General features: G+C 40.6%; 1 protein-coding gene across 4 annotated transcripts in view; it reads right to left on the bottom strand.

Annotated features, from left to right (window-relative positions):
- LOC128456500 (ribosomal RNA processing protein 1 homolog A) overlaps positions 1-20,881 on the bottom strand; it is a 37,723-nt gene that overhangs the window by 7,692 nt on the left and 9,150 nt on the right. For 3 of the 4 annotated variants that reach the window (XM_053440698.1, XM_053440697.1, XM_053440700.1), the window contains exons 6-14: positions 19,606-19,667; positions 19,387-19,516; positions 18,139-18,203; positions 13,141-13,346; positions 12,873-12,970; positions 8,255-8,352; positions 5,221-5,240; positions 4,324-4,464; positions 46-1,286 (exon numbers count right to left, since the gene is read on the bottom strand). In XM_053440698.1, coding sequence (XP_053296673.1) covers positions 46-1,286; positions 4,324-4,464; positions 5,221-5,240; positions 8,255-8,352; positions 12,873-12,970; positions 13,141-13,346; positions 18,139-18,203; positions 19,387-19,516; positions 19,606-19,667 — 2,061 coding nt within the window. The remainder of the gene's footprint in view (positions 1-45; positions 1,287-4,323; positions 4,465-5,220; positions 5,241-8,254; positions 8,353-12,872; positions 12,971-13,140; positions 13,347-18,138; positions 18,204-19,386; positions 19,517-19,605; positions 19,668-20,881) is intronic. The other variant, XM_053440699.1, reaches the window with a different exon arrangement.

The following is a 20,881-nucleotide window of genomic DNA, read 5'->3' as shown; positions in this document are numbered from 1 at the left end:
TTCAATCACTTCAACCCATCTGAACAATTTAACCTCTTCACTCACATTTCCAAGTTTTTTCTTCTTTGCACAAGTTTCCTCTTCTGCATTGATCATGGCAACCTCCCGTGTAGTCATCACCAGCTGATCAGTCTCAAACTCAAACACCACAGGGATCTTCTTCTTTTTGGTGGTTTTTTTCCTTTTGGAGAAAATTGCTTCAGTTACTTCTAGGGGAAGCTCTGAATCCAGACTACCAACCGTCTGCAGTTGGGTTACATCTTTGAGCTGCATTGTCGCCATCTTAGGAATGTCTCTCTTTTTTTCTAATGTGGTGAGCAGTTTCTGTTCAATTTTCTTCTTGCCCTTTTTCTTTCTTTCAATTGGCACTGAAGTGGTAGGTTGAGTGGCTTCAGAAGCAAGTTGAGGTTTGTCCTCTACCTCAACCTGTGCATTTACCTTTTGGATCTTTTTCTTACTCTTTGCAGCAGTTGTAGCATGACTTGGCTCTTTAAGTTTGGTTTTGGCTTCTGAGCTCCCATTGTGAATCTGTGATTCACCCTCAGGTTGGAATTCAGACTTCATGCCCATCCTCTTCTTGGTAGAGAATCTAGCATCATTCTGCAGTGTTGTCACAGTTTCTTCTGCTGATGTTTCACAACTTACTATCTCCGTCTCTGCACTGACCTGTAACTGAGTCTTAATCCCATCTGTTTGCTCCTCAGCTTTTAGACTCTTTTTTTTATTACTCTTTCCGTTTACAGAAGCCTCTGCTTGAGTGGACATTTCTGGCTCTGTTGCGGCAAAGGTCTCTTGATCCTCTACTGCCACTATCCAAGGTTTGGACCCAGAAGTGTCCCTTTTCTTCTTCTTTGAAAAGCCTTCAGTTTGGTCCTTGTCGTTAGTGCAGGACTGTGGTTGTGCAGCATCTTCTGTAACTCTAACGAAGGGCTGCTTGTTTACCTCAGAGAGGAGTAGAGTTTCTGATTGATCCTGTGCAGTAGTTGCCTCTGTGACTTTTGCAGTCAATACGTGGATTTTCACCTCTGCTTCCTTTTCTAAATCTTCTGCGCACTGTGGAATTCTTTCAGCTTCTTCAATCTCTTTCATTTGAGTTTGAGCCATGGTCTGTCCCTGTTTTGACCGCTCTGTTTTTTCCTCACTTTGTACCCTTCCTCCCTGTTCCGCTTTCTTCTTCCTTTTTTTCTTTTTCCCGCCATCATTATTGGTTTGGTCTACTCTTTCACTGTCATGTTTTACCACGTCCTTGTTTTGCTTGCCTAGTGTGGATGCCTCCTTTTTCTTCCCTGAAAATGCAAGAGAGATGGATCAATTACTCTTCGCACACTGAAGCAGCATCTGTCAACAAAATATTTATTTAATCGAGAAACTCATGTTTAGTTCAAAATTAGTCTTTTGTTACATTTTACTGAGCTTTTACAGCCTATTTGTGTCTAGTTAATAAATATGTTGGATGGTTTGGCCCATCCTTCATTAAGTCAGGGGTTCCCAAAGTGGGAGTTGCGAGCCCCCCCGGGGGTTCGCGAGACACCGAGGGGGGGTTCGCGAGACACCGAGGGGGGGTTGGGGGGTCGCGAGATGCCGTCCCAAAAATATATATAAAAAATTATTTTATTAATTTTTTATTGTATAAATATATACATAAATATAAGTTGTGTAGCCGAGCGTTTTATTGTATTATATCAGGCCTCAGCCGAAAGAGGACAAAAGAGAGGGTCATTAACTCGAGACATCTCACCCGTTAATTATCCGTTTATTTCTCCTTCTAACAAAACCCCCTTCCGTATAAAAAAAACCCTTTCAAAATGAGTCCCCACAAACCACCCGCTTACCACAGGAACTACACATTAACCTTCAACAATAAAGTCACTAAATAAATTAGCTGACAGCTGAAATTTGAATAAAACCATGCAATTCAATCATTTCCATCAGTTTTTTCTTTTTTCCTTATTGACCCATGAGGTTATTACGACACGGATTATCGGAACGAGCATGAGTTGCAAGGCCAAAAAAAAAGAAGTTCTTACTTAACAGACAATCCCAGCCGCAGCTCAAGGGGCATCATATGAGATGGCATATTTAATTGCACATGCAAAAAAGCCAGACACATCAACGAAACATTAATTAAACCCGTTGCTTTAGCTATAAATCTGGCCATTCACAGGGATAAATTATAGGCCTGTGATCTGGAACAAGTGCCGCTGTCTATCGGGACTATTGCCTGGAGCAACACCGACATGGCCCAGGACATAACGTGCCAGCTGGTGGATAGAGTTAAGAAAGGGAAATATGCTTTACAGTTAGATAAATCCACAGATATATTAAACTCTGCCCAGCTGCTTGTTTTCTTCAGATACAGTTTTGCTGCTCGTTATGCACACAGACATAACCTGCGCACTTTATACTTACAGTATATGCTCACTCAGCCCTGCTGTTTATACAGGGAGTTTCCCTGTATTCTGGTTATATTCCATTTCTTAAATTGCTATTAACTAATATCAGGGCTGTAAGGTAGTTCTTTTGTGTTGTATTAATGCCTGTGTTTGCATAGGCCTAATAGTGCGTGTGCGCGGCTGTGTGCAACATTATATAACACATCCTGGGTCGGTGGGGGTCCCCAGTCTCTGGCACCGTTATTTTGGGGGTAGCGTGCTGAAAAGTTTTGGAGCCCCTTCATTAAGTGACTGTCTATAATCGCTCAGTAAATTCTAGTCGACCTTCAAGATTATCCTCTGTACAAGATTGTGATCAACTTCGCTAAACTGCATTTTGGAAATCTGCATTTTATTCTGTCAACGTCGCCGGAACACTGCTTGCCAATTTGAAGAGTTGCATCTCTATACTGTAGTTTTAATAACAAGAGTCTATCCAAAACTGCTGACCTATGTTCCCACTGACCTGATATGCATGACCACATGAATTTCCCTTTGTGGGATAATAAAGTTTACCTTAACGTTTGTATAGTCTTGCACTGTGTTGCTGTGCATTCATTTTATTCTTACCTGCCAAGGGACTGCAGATATAAACTAATTTAAAGCTATAATCTGCAATGCATCAAATGGCATCATTTTTTTTTTTAACTGTGCATGGTTCTTTTAAAATAAAATAAATAAATAAAATGCGGGTTCTAGATGTGTGAATTGTTTACCACATTTAAGATTAATTCAGTGATTCTGGTCTGGTGTGCTCAGTGACTGCCGTTTCCACATATGGACTTGTATTGGAGCAAATTCAGCTCTGAAGGAGAGTAAGAATGGGGACATCATGATAATAAGCAATATTATCTTAAACATTAATTAATGCATCAAGATAATATATGCATAAACCAACTTAAAAAATGTTGTGCATGTGATGCATTGAATGCCATTCATGTTAACATTTTATCACTGTTACACTGGCAAGTATTTCACACATTGAGTACAAACGTAATATCTGTCATGGGTCTCAGTGAAAAGACTCAAATCATCCCACAAACCCTCATAGAAATCTGTAATTAGATGGCCTGAGCTCAATTTTATGCAAATGACTACTGGAATATTGAAAAAATTCTCAGTCTTAAAATCCCCAAAATCTTTTTCAGCAGTAAACTCAACTGCTTCTATATAGAAACTGAAGCATACTTTCTGTTCTCTACAATCAAACAGTGGAACAGATTTCGCCAACATTTACACTGAACAAACAAATGCAACACTTTTGTTTTCGCTCCCATTTTTCATGACCTATCTAGTTGCAGCAGCTCTTACTCACTCAGTGTATTTTTTTTCTCTCTCCAAACTAGTCCTGTTTGGTTCTTTTCTACTCTTTCGTTTGTTTTTGTTCTACCGACATTAGTGCACCAGGGACAACAAATGCATCACGTTTGGGGTGTTTGCGAAAGAGACGTTTCCACCGCTGGATTTGTGATTCAAGAACGCCGAACACATCTTAAACCAGGGACTGTTGACGATATTCTGTTTTTGCAAAGCAACCTCAGTCTCAAGGGAAATGACACGTCAGCATTAGAATACTGAATAGAAAAAAGTTTTGGATTGATTCTTCCACATTGGCTGGTTTTAATTATAATTTTAAATTGACTGTTTAATCACTGGTGAGTCGCTGGTCACATATCAATGAGTCAGCGCGGGTCTAAATTTTAGTTGTAGGTAACGGTTCAGTTCTGCTCTTGAGCTTTGTGTATGCGGGTGAGTTTGCAAAACTTGACCCATGCAGGACTCTGATATTGAGCATAAAAGCAAGTGCATGTAGTTCAGGTCAAGGATGCATCAATGATATATTATTCTCAAGACTATATTGGACAAATCTGCCAACCCGAGTTGCCTTTACTTTTCTTAGCTGCTGGGCTCCCCTTCTGATCATCATCATCCATAGGACGACATCCTCTCTTCATCCTCTTCCTGCTGCCAAACATTTCATCATCCTCATCAGTAGAGACCTCCTCTGGATATACATCCTGAGGAAAGATGCCTGAGGAAAGATTCCAGATTTAAACAAGGTTATGATTATTCAGTTTTCATATAAATTCTTAATAAATATTACAGTTACAAACTCAACTTTTTGGTATTGGAATAACAAACTGTTAAGTTCACTAGATAGAGCTTCATGCTTAGAGTCTGTTGAGGTCAGCATAAAAAATGTCTATGACTCTAATAACAAACTTGGAGAAAGAAGGCGTCAACAAAATGTAGGGATCTTTCAGATACAACATAACGACACCCACTGTGCTCTGTTTTTGTCCGCATTTGTTAACTAGCAGGATTACACTACTAAATTATAATATAACAAATCATATTGGATTGCCACTAAAGTATTGTGAGAGTATCAGATACAATTAGAAATGTATCGTCCCAGCCCTAATATTTGCAATCTGTAAGACATTTCTCTGTACATGGTTATTTTTTGCCTTATTCTTCACACCACTAGTTCTTTACCAATAGGATTCACTTTAGTATTAAAACTTTTTGTCTCTCAACAAGAAAACCTATGAATAGGTGACAGTGGACCTGAAGAAACACCAGCAGCAGCATTACAAGAAGATCATCTTTTATTTTTCCATTTATTTAGCAAAAATATAATTGTCCATTCAATTATAAGCTGGTTATTAGGATTTAGCTGATGATGACTGTGTGAAGAGTATCTTAAAATGTATCCCAGTATTGAAAAATGCATGTCAACAATTGTAAAGAAGATAATAAGGATTAAAGTGTGATCACCAGTTCCTACCTTCACCGAGGTCCTGCAGTCTGAGATTGAACACATGATGAGAGAGAAACAGGATGCATTATTTTTGATTGAGGTGATCAGTCATTAATAAATAACAATACTACATGATTTAGCCCATGGAGAAAGAATCTATAACTTTCTTAGGCTGCATTAGTTGGAGAAAAGGTTCATCAATGGAGGGGAGAAGCAGCACTTGCAATTGCTTCACTCTGGTGATGTGATAATTCAACTTCAGTTTGATCTATAAATATTAACCTTCATACAACTGCTCAAAATTAGAGGAACCCTTTAAAATCACATTAGATCATGATGAATGAATTATTCAATTTAAAAATCTTTACTGATAATTTATATTTCCTAACTCTAATTTGTTCTAAACAAAATGATCAAATCAAAAGGGTTATCCAACTTGCATGACTTTTATCATAGCAACTCATGTTACTGAGTATGGCCCCAACCGGCCTGTATGGACACCGGACAACGTCTGGGCATGCTCCTGTTGGCGGATGATGTCCTGGGGGATCTCCTCCAAGACCTGGATCAGGGCATCAGTGAGCTCAAGCACAGTTTGTGGCGGTAGTTGGCTTTGTTGGATGCATCTATACACAATGTCCCATAGGTGATTAATTGGATATAGGTCAGGGAAACGGGATGGCTAGTCAATGGCATAAATGCATTCGTCATCAAGGAACTGCCTATCACATTGGCATTGTCCGGCCTCAGGAGGAACCCAGGGCCCACTGCACCAGCGTAAGGTCTGCCAATCTCTCTGAGGATTTCATCCCGGTACCTAACAGCAGTCAAAGTACCGTTGGCTAGGCCATGGAGGTCTGTGCGACCCTCCAAGGATATGCCTCCCCAGACCATCACTGACCAACCCCCAAACCTGTGATGCTGGATAATGTTACAAGCAGCATAACATTCCCAACATCTTCTCCAGACTCGTTCACGCCTGTCACTTGTGCTCAGTGTGAACCGGCTCTCATCTTTGCAGAGAACGTCGAGCCAATGGCAGACCTGCCAATTCTGGTGTTCTCTGGCAAAGACCAATTGAGGTGCACGTTGCTTGGCTGTGAGCACAGGTCCCAGTACAGGTAGTGGGGCCCTCATGCCACCCTCATTGGGTCTGTTTCTGACAGTTTGGTCAGAAACATCCACACCTGAAGCTTGCTGGAGGTCATTTTGTAGGGCTCTGGCAGTGCGCTGTTGGGACAGGGTTTTTGTGAAACCAAAGGCCACCCCTTCGGCCAACATCGGTAGTCAAAAGCCTGAAACCACATGTTCCTTTTTTCCAGAGGAGACCAGAGCCAAGGAACTCGGTCTCCCAGTATGCCTCAACTTCATGCAGGTGTGAAAACCGACAGGGGACAAAAGGGTCAACTCCTATTGGTCACTCTGGGCCCCATGACCTGTGGGGTCCCGGGCAAATTTAAGGCCAGTTCTCCCCCTCTTCGATCTCTTTCTACATTCCCTCCGTGAGCAGAAGTCTGTCCAGCCTCTGCTCCTGCATCGCCGAGGGGAGAAGCCTGGCTGCTCCAACTCACATCTTCTCCTTCCATCTAACTCTTCGAGAGGAGCACAATGGTGCAGCCTCCAGCTCATCTCACCAAGGAAACCTCCTTGCTACCCTAGCTCTATGAAATCTTAGTAGCGACTCAATGTCCTTCAGGAAAATGGTAGGGAAGGTGTTATTTTTTTGGCCAGCCACCATTTTGGAAGCACGCTGACTCACAAACACACACCTCTACACTGTCAAGAACTCCATATCTTTCCACTTAGCTAACTATCTATATTGTAATTTTGGTTATAGTTATTAATTTAATTGTTAATCAGTGTTGCAAATTTGTACTTTTATGAGACTTAATCAATAAATTGGCTCTCTTTTCCCTTCCTTTGATGGATGGTGCCCCGGGGTATTTATATTTTATTTTGATAACCAAAATTATTGAATGCCGAAAGGCACACCATTTTATGGTATGATGTTTAATGCATTATTGCACAACAGCACCTTCTGTTCTTCCCTAAACAAAAAATACCAGTCCTGCTGCTGGGTTGATGCCCTTCTACGGCCCTCTCCAGCTCTCCTTGTTGTCTCTCTTGGTGTCTCCTCCAAGCTCTTGAGATTGTGCACAGAGACACAGCAAACTTTCTTGCAACCGCATGTATGGATAAGCATTCCTGGAGGCGTTGGACAACCTGATCGGGCTGCAGATACCGCTTCATGCTACCAGTAGTGACAAGGACACTAGCATAACTCAAAATTAAATAAGAATTAGTCAGGAAGGATAAAGAGAGAGCCGCCGTGTGGGGCGAGCACATGCAAAACATTCCTTTTTGGGGGTTTCTGCACCTGTTAATTTGCCCCAAAGCAGGTGAAACTGATTCATTATCACTTGTGCTTTCTAAATGGACAGATTGAAGTACCTGAAATTTAACAGACTTGCGGTTATACTGTGACGATTAAGTGTTCCCTTAATTTTTTGAGCAGTTTATCAATCACAAAAAACTGCTGCTGCAAACACATTTGACTTTAACTATTGTTTTTTTTAAGGCCGTTCAGCCTTATTTGCTTTGTGCATGTTGGTTTTCTCCATCAGTATTTGCAGTGTTGTGTTTCAAACCAAGAATGGTTGTGAATTACAACGTAATCCAATATTACAGGACTTTGCTATAGATCAGGGTCAGACATATATAAAAAATGTGATAAAATAAATGTTGCATTAATGTCACAGACAAACTGTGTCCAGTAATAGCTGAAGTTTTAAATTACTTAACAGTTTAAAAAGGAGTGATTGGCTAGATCAGTATTCACACTAATCAACCCCAACTATTAATTAATCACATCTTATATCACAAAGCCAAATATATATCCTGAGAAAAAATGAGTTTTTTTTTTAGATTCCTGCTAAAATTCACAGTAGAAAAATCTTCAATAGTGTTGTTTTTAATAGCTTCACAGTGTTGATGATAGTCGCTCATAGCAGATGAATATTAACACATACAATCACGCTATAATGTGTGGGGCTCTACTTACACTTTTATGATTTTGTAGAGTCTCTGTCTGTTCTGGCTCGGTGTGCTGCTCCGGCTGGCTAACTCAAACAGCTTTTCTGCCAGCGCCGTATAGTCAAACTACATAACAGTTGATCAACATCCCATCACATATATACACAAATCTGAGACAAACAAAATGATGTATACAAGTTTAAAATTTCAGTTGAAAGGCTTTAAAGCTATTCCCTTAAACCCTTTTGTGTGAAACTAATACTTTGCGTAACTGCAAGCGATCTGAAGGAACATGCTATCAGTTTTCAAGTAGATTTTGTTTGTGATTATGGGCTGCATAAATCATGTGGCTGGAATAGAGTTACAGCCACATTAGTTAAGGTTAACGCACATAGCATCGAGTGAAGGAGATGTTTGGGCTCCTGCATAGAGGTGGAAAACTCTGCATCGATGCAGTGTCTTATAGTAAGGGCATTTTAGCAGATATTTGACCAATCTGGGAACTAAATCCTTACCAAGAAATTGCTCAAAGTTGGGGTACCTGTAACCGATTTTTGAAAAATCGAAAATGTTAAAATTTGGCTTTAAGTAACTTGTGAGGGGTCGAACTAGGTTTTTTTTCATGATTCTGAGTTGATTGCAAGCATTAGTTTTTCACCAAAACCACTCCTTGGTGCAAAAACAGCCACCCCCACTTTTTCCACTCACTGCATTTTCAGCCATTATTCACGAATAAAGGGTTCCAAACCCTCCCGCCTCCCCAAAAACAATAACAAATAAAAATTAAAATAACCCAGTTAACACCATGAAAAATTCTATCTTTTTTCTATTTCTCTAAAGCAATAGCCTCATGGAAAGGTAATAATTGTCAGGGCAGCATTAGTTTTTAGTGGAAAAGACAGACATTTGAATTTGAAAAGTAGCGTTATTCGTTTATTTCAGTATCTTGCATAATACTGATCCACTCTGCCACACGCTTCATGTGTCAATGTCTGAGTAACAATTGTCAGGGTCGATCGGAGTGGCATCCGTCTATTCACGGAAACACTCCATTTCATTCAATGGTTTGGATCAAAATCACCTCTCCGGCACCACCTTTGGCAGATCCACAGATGACAGCAGCTATCAACGGGGTGAAGTTGAAGGCACTCGACAAAGCTAAGATCCTGAAGGGAGCTGAAGTGAAGATTCTTCCATTCACCAACAGAAAACAGACTGGAATAAACACCATCACATTTCTTCCCATCGCTGAGATCTCCTTTGTAACACATGACCAGCCACTCCTCACGATACACTCTGGGCAGCAGGGTGGGTGATCAAAGCACAGGATCCTGATTTCTCACACTCCAACTGGAATGGCTGGATGAAACGTATCCATGCAGATGATGCCAAGCAGAGCACGCTGATCGACTTCCTCCCAGTCATCGAAGGTGACCCTAATGACCACAACACCATCTTCACCACTCTTAAAGAGTACATGCGGCTCAATGAAGACAAAGTCACTATAGTGACGTTCGATCTCCCAATCTGGCTCAAAGCTGTGGACATCATAAAGCAGGCAAATCTACCCATCATTCCACGGTTGGGTGGATTTCACCTGCTAAAGTCCTACCTTGGATCCTTGGGTAATATCATGGAGGATTCTGGACTACTAGAGCTGATCCAGCTGATCTATCCAGGGAGTACGACAGCCAACCACATCCTGGATGGAGGATGTTTTGACTAGGCAATCCGTGCTCACCTCCTGATTGATGCAGCCATCTATCAGCACATCATGAAACATGCCTTCACTGAGGAGGAGCGTGGTGAAATGAGGACCTTGATGGAGAAGGTAGCTGATGGGGAAATGGGAGCCAGACACACAGATCCAGTTGTTTTAGTGTTTGAACAGAGGTTTGAAGAAATCTTCAAAAGACTTGCCAAAGGAGGAAGAACGCCTGCAGTCTGGGTGCAGTACCACTACATGGTAGATGTCATCAAGATCTTCATCAGAACTGAACGGCTTGCAGACCACAATGGGCACCTGTCCTGCATTGTCACCAGGATGCTAGACATCTTTGCAGCTGCGGGGCATCACCAATACGCCAAGGGGGCACGGCTGTACTGTCAACTCATGAAGCAACTCGAAACTTTGCCTGCTTACAAGGAAACCTTTAAAAGTTTTACTGCCCATGGGAACCATGTTGTCCGTTACTCTAGCCATGATTGGTCTGGCACCTGGTGTGACATCTGTATTGAGCAGACATTAATTAAGGCAGCCAAGTCAGAAGGTGGACTGATCAGAGGGAGGATGAGAAATAGTGATTCTGGTCACAGGTGCTGGGTGCTTACCCTCAACCACTTCTCCAATGTCAACCAGCGCATGGAGAAAGGTGTCAAGAAACATGGTCCACTCCACAGAGACCTTGCCAAAACTCAAATGAAGCGAGATGCTGAAGCGATTGAACTTGTCCTCAAATGGTTTGAAGAGATCAACCCATTTGACCAAGATAAGGAGTTGCTTGTGTCTTTTTCAACAGGATTCACAAGCACAAGAGATGACCCAGTTAATGCAGAGAGAGCAGCTGAAGTAGGGAGGGAGATGCAGATAAAGCTGGATGGACGGTCAGCCACATCGACCATGGAGCTGAAGTTGAAGGTACAAGCCCTTTCATCACTCAGAAAGATTCCCAATGTCAATGAAAAGAAGATTCACCTTGACTCACTCAAGTTGTTCAACCGACTGATCATTTTGGCCCCACGGGCTATGGCAGTTGAGACGAGCTTACACTATGAGCTGACTTCCTTCCTGTTGTCCCTGTTCAGCAACAAAAATCAGAAAATTAACAAGGCAAACAAGGCAGGCTTTTCCAAGACTAGCCTGAAGGATTTAACTGATCCGCTTGACCTCACTAACCAACCCTCCTCCACTCAGGTGGTTGATGGTGAATGGCTTCTCTACATGGTGAAGTGGGAACAAGGTCAGAGTTGGCAGGAGATTACCAACAGTTACCTGAGATACTTGCAGGGTCTTGGCTGTCGCTCTTAGAAGATCATTGTGGTCTTTGATGGCTATAGCAGATGGCCAAAAGATCATGACCACATCAGACGTACCAAGAAGTCATGCTGTGATCTCCAGATTCGACCAGATCTGATACACTGGACACCAAGAGCAAAGTTCTTGGACAACACTCATAACAAGAGTGAGCTCATCCACCTCCTCTCTTCAAAATTTCGAAAACTTCACATCACTGTCGAGCAGTGTGACAATGATGCTGACACTTCAATTGTGAGAGAGGCATAGGCATGTGGCAGAGTGCAGTATTATGCAAGATACTGAAATAAACGAATAATGCTACTTTTCAAATTCAAATGTCTGTTTTTCCACTAAGGAGCAGTTTTGGTGAAAAACTAATGCTGCCCTGACAATTATTACCTTTCCATGAGGTTATTGCTTTAGACAAATAGTGGTGTTAACTGGGTTATTTTTATTTTTTATTGTTTTTGGGGAGGCGGGGGGGTTTGTAACCCTTTATTCGTGAATAATGGCTGAAAATGCAGTGAATGGGAAAAGTGGGGGTGGCTGTTTTTTCACTAAGGAGTGGTTTTGGTGAAAAACTAATGCTTGCACTCAACTCAGAATCATGAAAAACCCCTAGATTGACCCTCACAAGTTACTTAAAGCCAAATTTAACATTTTCGATTTCTCAAAAAATCGGTTACAGGTACTCCAACTTTGAGCAATTTTTTTAGGAGGTTTCCCACGGGAGTTGAATTTCAACATTTTAAGACATGATATTACACACCTTCCTAAACACAATTTTGAAGAAATTTCTTGGTAAGGATTTAGTTCCCAGATTTTCATATGTTGCCCTCACTATTAGGATAATAGATTAATGTATTGGGCTATTTTCATTGTTTTAGCGGGTTTCCAATGCTGAATAGTTATAACCGCCTGTGTCACTTACTGCCAGCAGTCCACGCACTCACAGACAGATTAACATGTTCACGCTTCCGCAGCTCCGCATTTTGGTTACACACACGCTGACTAACCAACGGTTTGGGGACGCTGCTCATTCGTCACGCCATCAGTGTAAAGTTCAAGGGATAAACAGGAGCATACCTTTTTGTCAGTTTAAATAGTTTCCTGTTGTGTTTTTTTCCCCAATGATAATTAGTTAGAATTGGACTGTTTATAGCCGATACGCTTTTCTTCACAAAACTCATTTGAGGATATATTTTGTGACATGTAAAGACGTCATTGTAACATGTTATTTGTTTCCAAGCACAGGTTTTGCCGATAATATTGTTTGAATTAAGCCGTGCAGTGGCACTGATTAGATTTAGAGGCCGATATATATCAATATCGACTGATTAAAGATTTTGTTTCCATATTACCCAGCCCTAGTTTATCACCTTGCAGAGACTTGTTTCTGGGGATTCTTCAGCTATATATTTTCAAAAAGGCTGTTAACGTTATGTCATAGAACCAATTGAAGATAGTTTTCACTTGGCGTGTTGAAGGACAATATGATACCTCAGTTTCCCAATTCAAGTCTTACAAGGCTTTAAAAATCTTAACTCACGTTAGCTTTTTAAACACAGTTTGGTATTGAAATGGACAAAAAGGGAAAAAATAATTAGGTCTTGAAAAGAGGAAGCTTTACCTGTAGAACTGGTCCGATGTCACCATCACATGGCAGCTCTGTGTCTGAGTCTTCTGAGTAAAGAAGCTCATCATCCCCCTCTTGATTTGATTTACTAACTGTGAACAAAGATCCAAGATTTCAGGTAAGAATTATCCATTTGTTCATATTATCTGTTCACTTATTTCTGAACACAATTGAGTTTTTCCATTACACTTGTCAACCTCAAGTTTTCCATATACTATACTTAGATTAACATAAATGCTATAATTCGAAAAATGTAATGTACCATTGATTTTCATCCTTGTCCATTTCTTGCAGATTTGTTCACTCATTTTTCCTTTTACTTGGTCTTTGTCATCCCCTTCAGAAGCCTGTCCCGAGTCAGAATCCTCAGCTGCGTTCACCTCCTGCATCAATTCTTCAATGGCGAAGGGAGCCTGGTCAATAATAGAGCTGAAGATGCTATTGCAGATGGCTCTGAAAAGAGTCCGACTTGTGAGAAAGAGATCAAAAGAAAAAATGACAGATTGAGTCGATAAAGTATTCAAGCAAGCTGTAGCCCTGTGTGCCTGAACCCTGCCAAAGTACCCTGCCAGAGTGTCCTTCCTCCCCAAGCCCCTACTGGCCTGATCTGACATTAAACTTTAATGATACAATCAACACAAACCACACGTTTTCGGTCCTGCCGGTAATGAAGGGATGACTGTGTGAGTTTGTATCATGCTATAATTTATGAGGCACTTATTTTTCCAATAAAAGTATCATTGTGTAGGATTTAGGTGAAAGGGATCAATTGGCAGAAATTGAATATAAAATAATACTGTTCTCACTAGTGTGTATTCATCTAAATTGTACGAATTGTTGTTTCCCTGATCCCAGAATTGGTCCTTCATTACATTACACTTAACTAATGCATTATCCAAAGCGACCGTCCGATCCACAATTTCACACCATTAATAAGAAATTTAATTGTCAGTTTGCGCCTGAAGAGCGAGAGAGACAATCAGACAAACACATAGGAGAGAAATTCTTCCGGTAGAAGTTGACTTCATTGTTGCAGAAGAAGCGATGCCCTGCTTATCCAAGAAAACATGCATACACATAATTTCACAAGGTTATCACAATGATCAGCTTGACGTGTGAGTGATTAGAAAAGAGGAGCAAATTGCTTGACCGATGCAGAGAAAAGCCCCAGGGCCATCCCGATACAGTAAAATTAGTTTAAGGTAGAATCAGTTCGAAAAAGGACGAACCACCTGCTAAAAACATCCTATAGGAAAAACTGAAAATTCATGCTAAAAAAAAAAAAAAAGAGGTAGATCAGTATTCACACTAAATACTGTTTTTGGAAACACTCAAAGAAATGTCAAGTTTTTAAGATTATGTTTCAAACATCCCAAGCACTACACCTGGTCTAATACCAAAGACACATCTAATGAATTCAATGTACTAGTTCCAATCTAAACCAGTTTGTTTGGCTTTGGGTAAGAGTTCTCAGAATTATTCCTCTTCATTAGTGCGTGCTCCTCAAACATTTCTATATACACTTTTATTGTTTATGTGCTGGATGTTGTGTGCAGCGGGAAGATAGAAAAGGTAGGGTTTATCTTAGTAGGTTAAAAATTACCATAAAGTTTTTATGGTAATTTTTTATTTATTTAATGAAAGTTTCTCTTTATTACTGTTTACATGTAATTGACATGCAAGTTTGAATTATTGACTATACTGTAGTTTTTTCATACATACATGTTGGCTATTTAAGAGGTCTGTTGAGCAACCAACACAATCTTCAGACCCAAGTTTGCAACTTTTCAAAATAAAAGCTCATTACGGCAACAAAACCAATTTTAGCCTTTTTGTTAGAAGACAAATTGCCAAAGAGGTGGTAAGTCTACTAATGTTGCCATAACAGAGATCCCACCCGTCGTGGGTCAGTACCTCAGTCCGATAGTGAAAATAAAATAATCAAATTATTAATGCTTGTGCGATTTTTCCCTGTTCTCCTGTGGGTTTTGTTTTTTTCTGTTCGTCAACGGTGTGCAAAGTTCAATATCTGGAATATGCCTCATCATTGATTTGTATCTGGTTAACGTCAGTATAATGACCATCAGCATGATGTATGAACAGCGGCTAGGCTGGCACACCCCAACCTTAGTTATCCGAAGCCGAGCAGAGAGAATATTTGCTAGCAGTATCGCCATTTTGAGTTGACTTGTATTATTTAGTGAGGGGAAGTTTTGTCTTTATATACATTCAAACAATTGTGAATTGAAGAGTTTGTGGTTTAAAATTTTTTTTCAACACTCCACCCTTTTGTATGTGTTCACCTCGTTTCAGAGGAATGCTTCCTGAATAGTAAGGAGGGTCAATGGAAACCAAAATCATTAACTCCTTGAGGACTGGCTTAAAATCACACCAAATCAAAGTATCACAGGCAAATCAAACTTGTGTGAATTTTCCTCACAAAACTTTTAAGTGGTGTGTATGAAAAGGCTCCTGGAAAGGCTGTGGGGGCAACTGATACACGATACATAATGTCCCAGAGGTTCTCAATTGGATTCAGGCCTGGGGACATGAGGACCAGTCAATAGCATCAAATTCTTCTTCAACCTGGAACTGCCTACACACTCTGGTCACATACGGCCTGACATTGTCTCTCACCAAGAAGAACCCAGGGTCCACTGCACAAGGTAGTAGTAGTAGATTTTATTTGGACATGGACATGACAATGTCATTGGACGAACCAGATGCATTGTTTACAGTGTATTAGCATAAATGCTAGTTTACAACACCTGTCCACAGACTATCACTGAGGATTTTATCCCTGGAACGTTACGACAGTGAGGTCTGTGCGACACTCCAAGGATATGCCTCCCCAGACCATCACTGACCCACCGCCGAACTGGTCATGCTGGATGATGTTACAGGCAGCATTACATTTGCCTCGGAATTTCCAGACTCTGTCATGTCTATCACAAGTCATCAGTGAGAACCTGCTCTCATCTTTGAAGAGAACGGGTCGCTAGTGTTGAACCTGCCAATTCCAGTGTAGTCTAGTGAACAACTGCACTACCTGTGTAACCTGATTGAGCTGCAGGTAGCATATCATGCTACCAGTAGTGACTTCTTAAAGTAGAAAAGAATCCGTCAGGAAGGATAAGGATAGCAATCGTCTGTGGCCACCAAATGCAAAACCAGTCCCTTTTGGGAGATGATGCTTTTGCTCATCTTTTCCACCTGTTGTCACCCTCATTTGCACCAAAGCAAATGACATTCATTCACAATCACTTGTGGTGCCTAAATGGAAAAATTGATATGGCTGAAAATTAACTGACTTGGAGTTAAATTGTGACGATACTATGAGTGTTCCCTTAATTTGTGTATATAATAGCGAATGCAGAAGACAGCTTCAACTCTGTCCACAAAGCATGACCTCCACACATACAGCTTTAGAGTGCTGGTCGCCCTGCAAAGCGTCGCCTAGTGGCTGGCACCACTAGGCGGCACAATGCGTTGCACCATGCAAAGCATTACATATTACTATTCCTTGGTGCTTATTATTCTTAGTACTTCTGCCAAAAAGTTCGGTTCACTTCTCCTCCCACGAATTTTGTCGCACACACGAGACCTACAAATAAATGAGTAACAAGTATTTGTTTGATGTCGGTGCTAGAGTGGAGATCATTTCTCCACTCATGCAATCCAATGTACATTTTCGGAGGACAATCTTTGGAATGAGAAGTACGTTTCTAAATATATAGATAGGTTCTTGTTCGTCCAAGTCTCGTGATTCTCACGGTGTTTTCATTTCACGGATAGGAGTTATAGATTTTGAATTAGAGCATTTTGTTCGGGACCTTCTCCTCAGGTCCAATCTGTCACTCTCTGTGACACAGGTGCGTCGTTAGTGAAGTTACACACGCTGAGGGAGGGGCCATTGGAGAAAGGGGACAGTGAGATCTATTTATAAACTACCTCACAGGTGTTGATCAGTCAGTAGAGCAGAGGGACAGTGACCCAGAGGTTGTCAGTTCATGTCCCAGTGTGGGTTGGACTTAAACATTGATTTCTTTCAGGGGGGAACTGTTGAACTACAATGTGATTGGCGCTACCTGGTGGTCGGTGTGAAAATGAAGTTTTAGCAATCGCCCACAAAATCCTGTCACATGATCAGAGCCCTGACCTGATTAATAACCAGACCTGAACATATATATTAGTTTTTATTCATGAGAGTGACAGCGCCACCTAGTGGTCAGGGTGAAAATTAAGTTTGAACAATAGGCCCTAAAATTCTGTCACATTATCAGAACTCTGACCTGAAGAGACCTGTGAGAGAGTGAGTCCAAATTGCACTAAACTCTGCCCTGCAAGATAATGGGGAAACGTTGGGAAAATGAGGGAGATACAAAAACCTAAAACCTTTAGGCCCTGCTCAGCCTTGGTACGTAGGTCTGTGTTGATATCCAATCACGATTGGACAAGGTTAGGTACTGCCATGCAGAAACGCATAAGTCACGCTGATTTGTTTGAAATGACACACATAATATCAACTCTGTTTACTTCATAATGATTGATACGGTTCTTAAAAAGGAATAAAATCTTTCTTCATTGCTTCGCAGTCATTAATCTGGCTCATCCTGACTCGCTTTCTTCTCTTTTGCACTGAATCACATACACACGCACTCACACAGTATTAATGGACACACTTGTAAACGCAGACTAGGTAAAAAAAACTACTTTTTGGGTTGGCTCGAGTCGGTTGGAAGTGCACAACACAAATGAAATACAGGAAGAGCGAATTACTGACTGAGCATATGATGTATGTAAAGACTAAAAATGAACACTAAGCAGACGTCTAACTTTATCTGGTTTCCACTGTTCCAGGTTTGAACGGGGTCTTACTTAGGATACAGCTTCCAACTAACCTGTTTCACATAGCAGTTACCATTTTATTCTTAGTTGGTAATGGCGGCTGTGGCTGAGGGGTAGAGCAGTCGTCCTCCAACCACTGGGTTGGCAGTTCGATCCAAGTCTTACCCATCTGCATGCTGAAGTGTCCTTTGGCAAGATGCTGAACCTCAAATTGCCCCTCATAGAAAACAAGTGCTGCTAATAGATGCACTGTATGAATGTGTGTGAATGAGTGATGGGCAAACTAATGTAAAGTGCTTCGACTGGTCATCAAGACTAGAAAAGCACTATATAAATATAAACCATTCATTTACTTATGTGTCTATAAGTGACTGCATTAAAACAAAATAAGTCATTGGAGAAGTGTACTTACTCTTTGGTTCTGGCAGCTGTTTTGCAGAACGGCTCAATGAACATCAAGTTCTGATTAGCAGTGAGCTGTAAAAAAAAAAGACCAGATCAGGATAATTGAAGCATTTTTGCATTTCTTTACGATGGCATGCTGCAACAACTTAGAATATCAATTGTTTGATGATAGAACATAACAATTTTTTAAGTTATTGGTTCAAAACACACTTTGGACCTCTGAAAACAGGATTTTAAAAGCTCAGGATTTAGGAAAAAACATTTGTCTGCGAGGGGGAACAGGGAAAGAGAGGGCCTCCTCCACTGACAGTAGTGGTCAGTTGGCGCAAACCTGACAGTGGGAAATGTTGATGGACATGGAACAGCGGCTCACAGTCCCATCACATACTGTCACTACCACCCTAAGACCAGACCGGATACTCGGGTCAAACACTCTGCACATCGTCTACTTCGAAGAATTTACAGTACCCTGGGAGGACGCTGTTAATTAAGTAAATGATGAAAAGGCTGCAGTATGCAGGCATGGCATTTTTTAAGGCAGAGCAACATGGCTGGAAAGCAATAGTTTTCCCTGTGGAGGTTGGCTGCAGGGGTTTCCTTGCAACATCCTCCATCAGGTTGACACCCGCTTACATCTACTGGAAGATGGTAATTTATAATCTGCAGAAGACCTTCAAACGTACAAGAGATATTCACCATCTTGTCTTAAATACTTAATTTAAACTGTTCATGCGTTTCATGTGTGGCTTTTATACAAATTTGAAAATGTATTTAACATCCTGCAGGCTGCTTATTGTCAGCCACTGGTGTAGATTATCTGAGGTTGTAGAATATGATGTTGAACGTATTACATGTTCAAAACCCCCTACAAAAAGTCCCGTTAGATTTAGATGAAAGGGATCTATTGACAAATTTAATATAAAATAATCCTAGTGTAATATAATAATCAACAAGTGTGTTTCATGTAAATTATACAAATTGTTTTTTTTAACCCTAGAATGGGCCCTTTGTATTAAAATACTTTATGTCTACACACTGCAACTTTAACACTTCCTTGTGCCATTTATAAGCCAAGTGTGAAAGCTATGGGATGAATGATGACAGTGAGATGTGTTCCACAAACAGAGTTACAAACGTTTGTTTAATCTAATGTGGCATGTTTGTATGAACTCACCTTTCAAACTAATATGAGAGTAAAGCATAACAATACAAAAATGTTGTAACATAAGGACCAATGTCAGTAGTGGTGCTGTACCTCTGATGAACCCACAGCTGCCAGTTCAGTCATGTATAGATCCAGGATGTGGAACTGCAGCCCGCTGGGCGCTGCACTGCCACCTCGCAGGAGCTGTGCTGTCAGCAACTCAAGAAACCTGGCTACCACACTAAGAAGACAGTCATTAGTTATTCACCTCAATATGATACGACACAAACATTACCACAAGACTTTGAATAATAAATATGTTAGTATTACCTGCTCTCCCAGTTTTTCCTCTTCAGCATCTCAAAAGTTTGTTTGAACATTAAGCGAATCAGCTGTCAAAGAGAAAAAAATAAGCATTTTTTGGTTCTTCGTCTTTGCATAGCTTGAAATTAACAAACACATGAAGGGCTTGGCGATATGGCCTATAACAAACATATGCGATATTTAAGGCTATATCGCGATAGGGCTGGGCGATATGGAATTTTTTTTATCACGATATGTTTTTCCATATTGATTGATCAATTCTTATCGCGATATGTAGTTGCTTCCATTGATCAAGAGAGCAGCAGGGCCCATAACTAGCTAAAGAAAATTCAGAGCAGCGCTCTTAGCTCATAGAGAGTCTTACATGATTACTGCAAACTAAGTGACTGGTCACTTTCACTATATTTTACATTTTTTGATTTTGTAAACAACTTAAAAAAAAAGTTAACATGTGGGTCACACCCCCTGACACATTCAAGTGCTAAACTGTAAGACAAAATAAATGTAAAAAACTAAACCACTATAATAGTATACTGGTCCCAGAGATTTTTTTTTGAGGTATTGAAAAATGCAAAAATAAAAATATTTTAAACTAGATAGGTAGGTTGTGCACATCATTTGTAATTCCAAACATTATTCATCTCCCTTTACAAAATAATACAAGCTTTTACTTATTGAAACATTATACAGTATTAGCGCTCGTTATATCAGTTTCGGGTGATGTAGTGATGTCGCTTTGATATTCAGCATTATTTTCGCTGTCCCCGACTTCAGTTTCACTCATTTTCTCAACTTTGTTCTCTCTTTTTCTCTCTCTCGCAACTGCAGCTACTCTCACGATGGGAAGTGGGCGTGTCGTGTCCTACCTGCAGACGGCAGCCAGCAGACTCCGAAACTGTTGTTGCGCTTACTTTTGCCACGTGAGATCGAATACATGTCACAAGGAGATAATCGAAATCTATCAATTTTATCGCGATCCCAAATAGAGATCGATAATCGGCCAGCCCTATATACAATATATATCTCGATATTTGGAAATCTCCTCTAAATCACTGTACAAATGTTAAATTCATAAAATTCCACAGGAATTGGCTAAGCTAGCGGACGTAAGCATTACCAACGGTCCCTAAATGCTCCTTCTAAGATAACAGCCGACATTTAGGCTGAAAACACGGTGTTAATGACCTTGTGTCCAGTCTTATACATATGTCGGGATTGCCTTTTGATCATTGAGCAGCTGTGGATGATCAGGAAACTGTTTTCACCGTTTGTTCCTCGACAA

Source organism: Pleuronectes platessa, chromosome 14 (genome assembly GCF_947347685.1).
Source record: "Pleuronectes platessa chromosome 14, fPlePla1.1, whole genome shotgun sequence".
Taxonomy (NCBI): Eukaryota; Metazoa; Chordata; class Actinopteri; order Pleuronectiformes; family Pleuronectidae; genus Pleuronectes; species Pleuronectes platessa.
The sequence above is the reverse complement of the archived record's forward strand: the minus strand, read 5'-3'. Positions and strand labels throughout refer to the sequence as shown.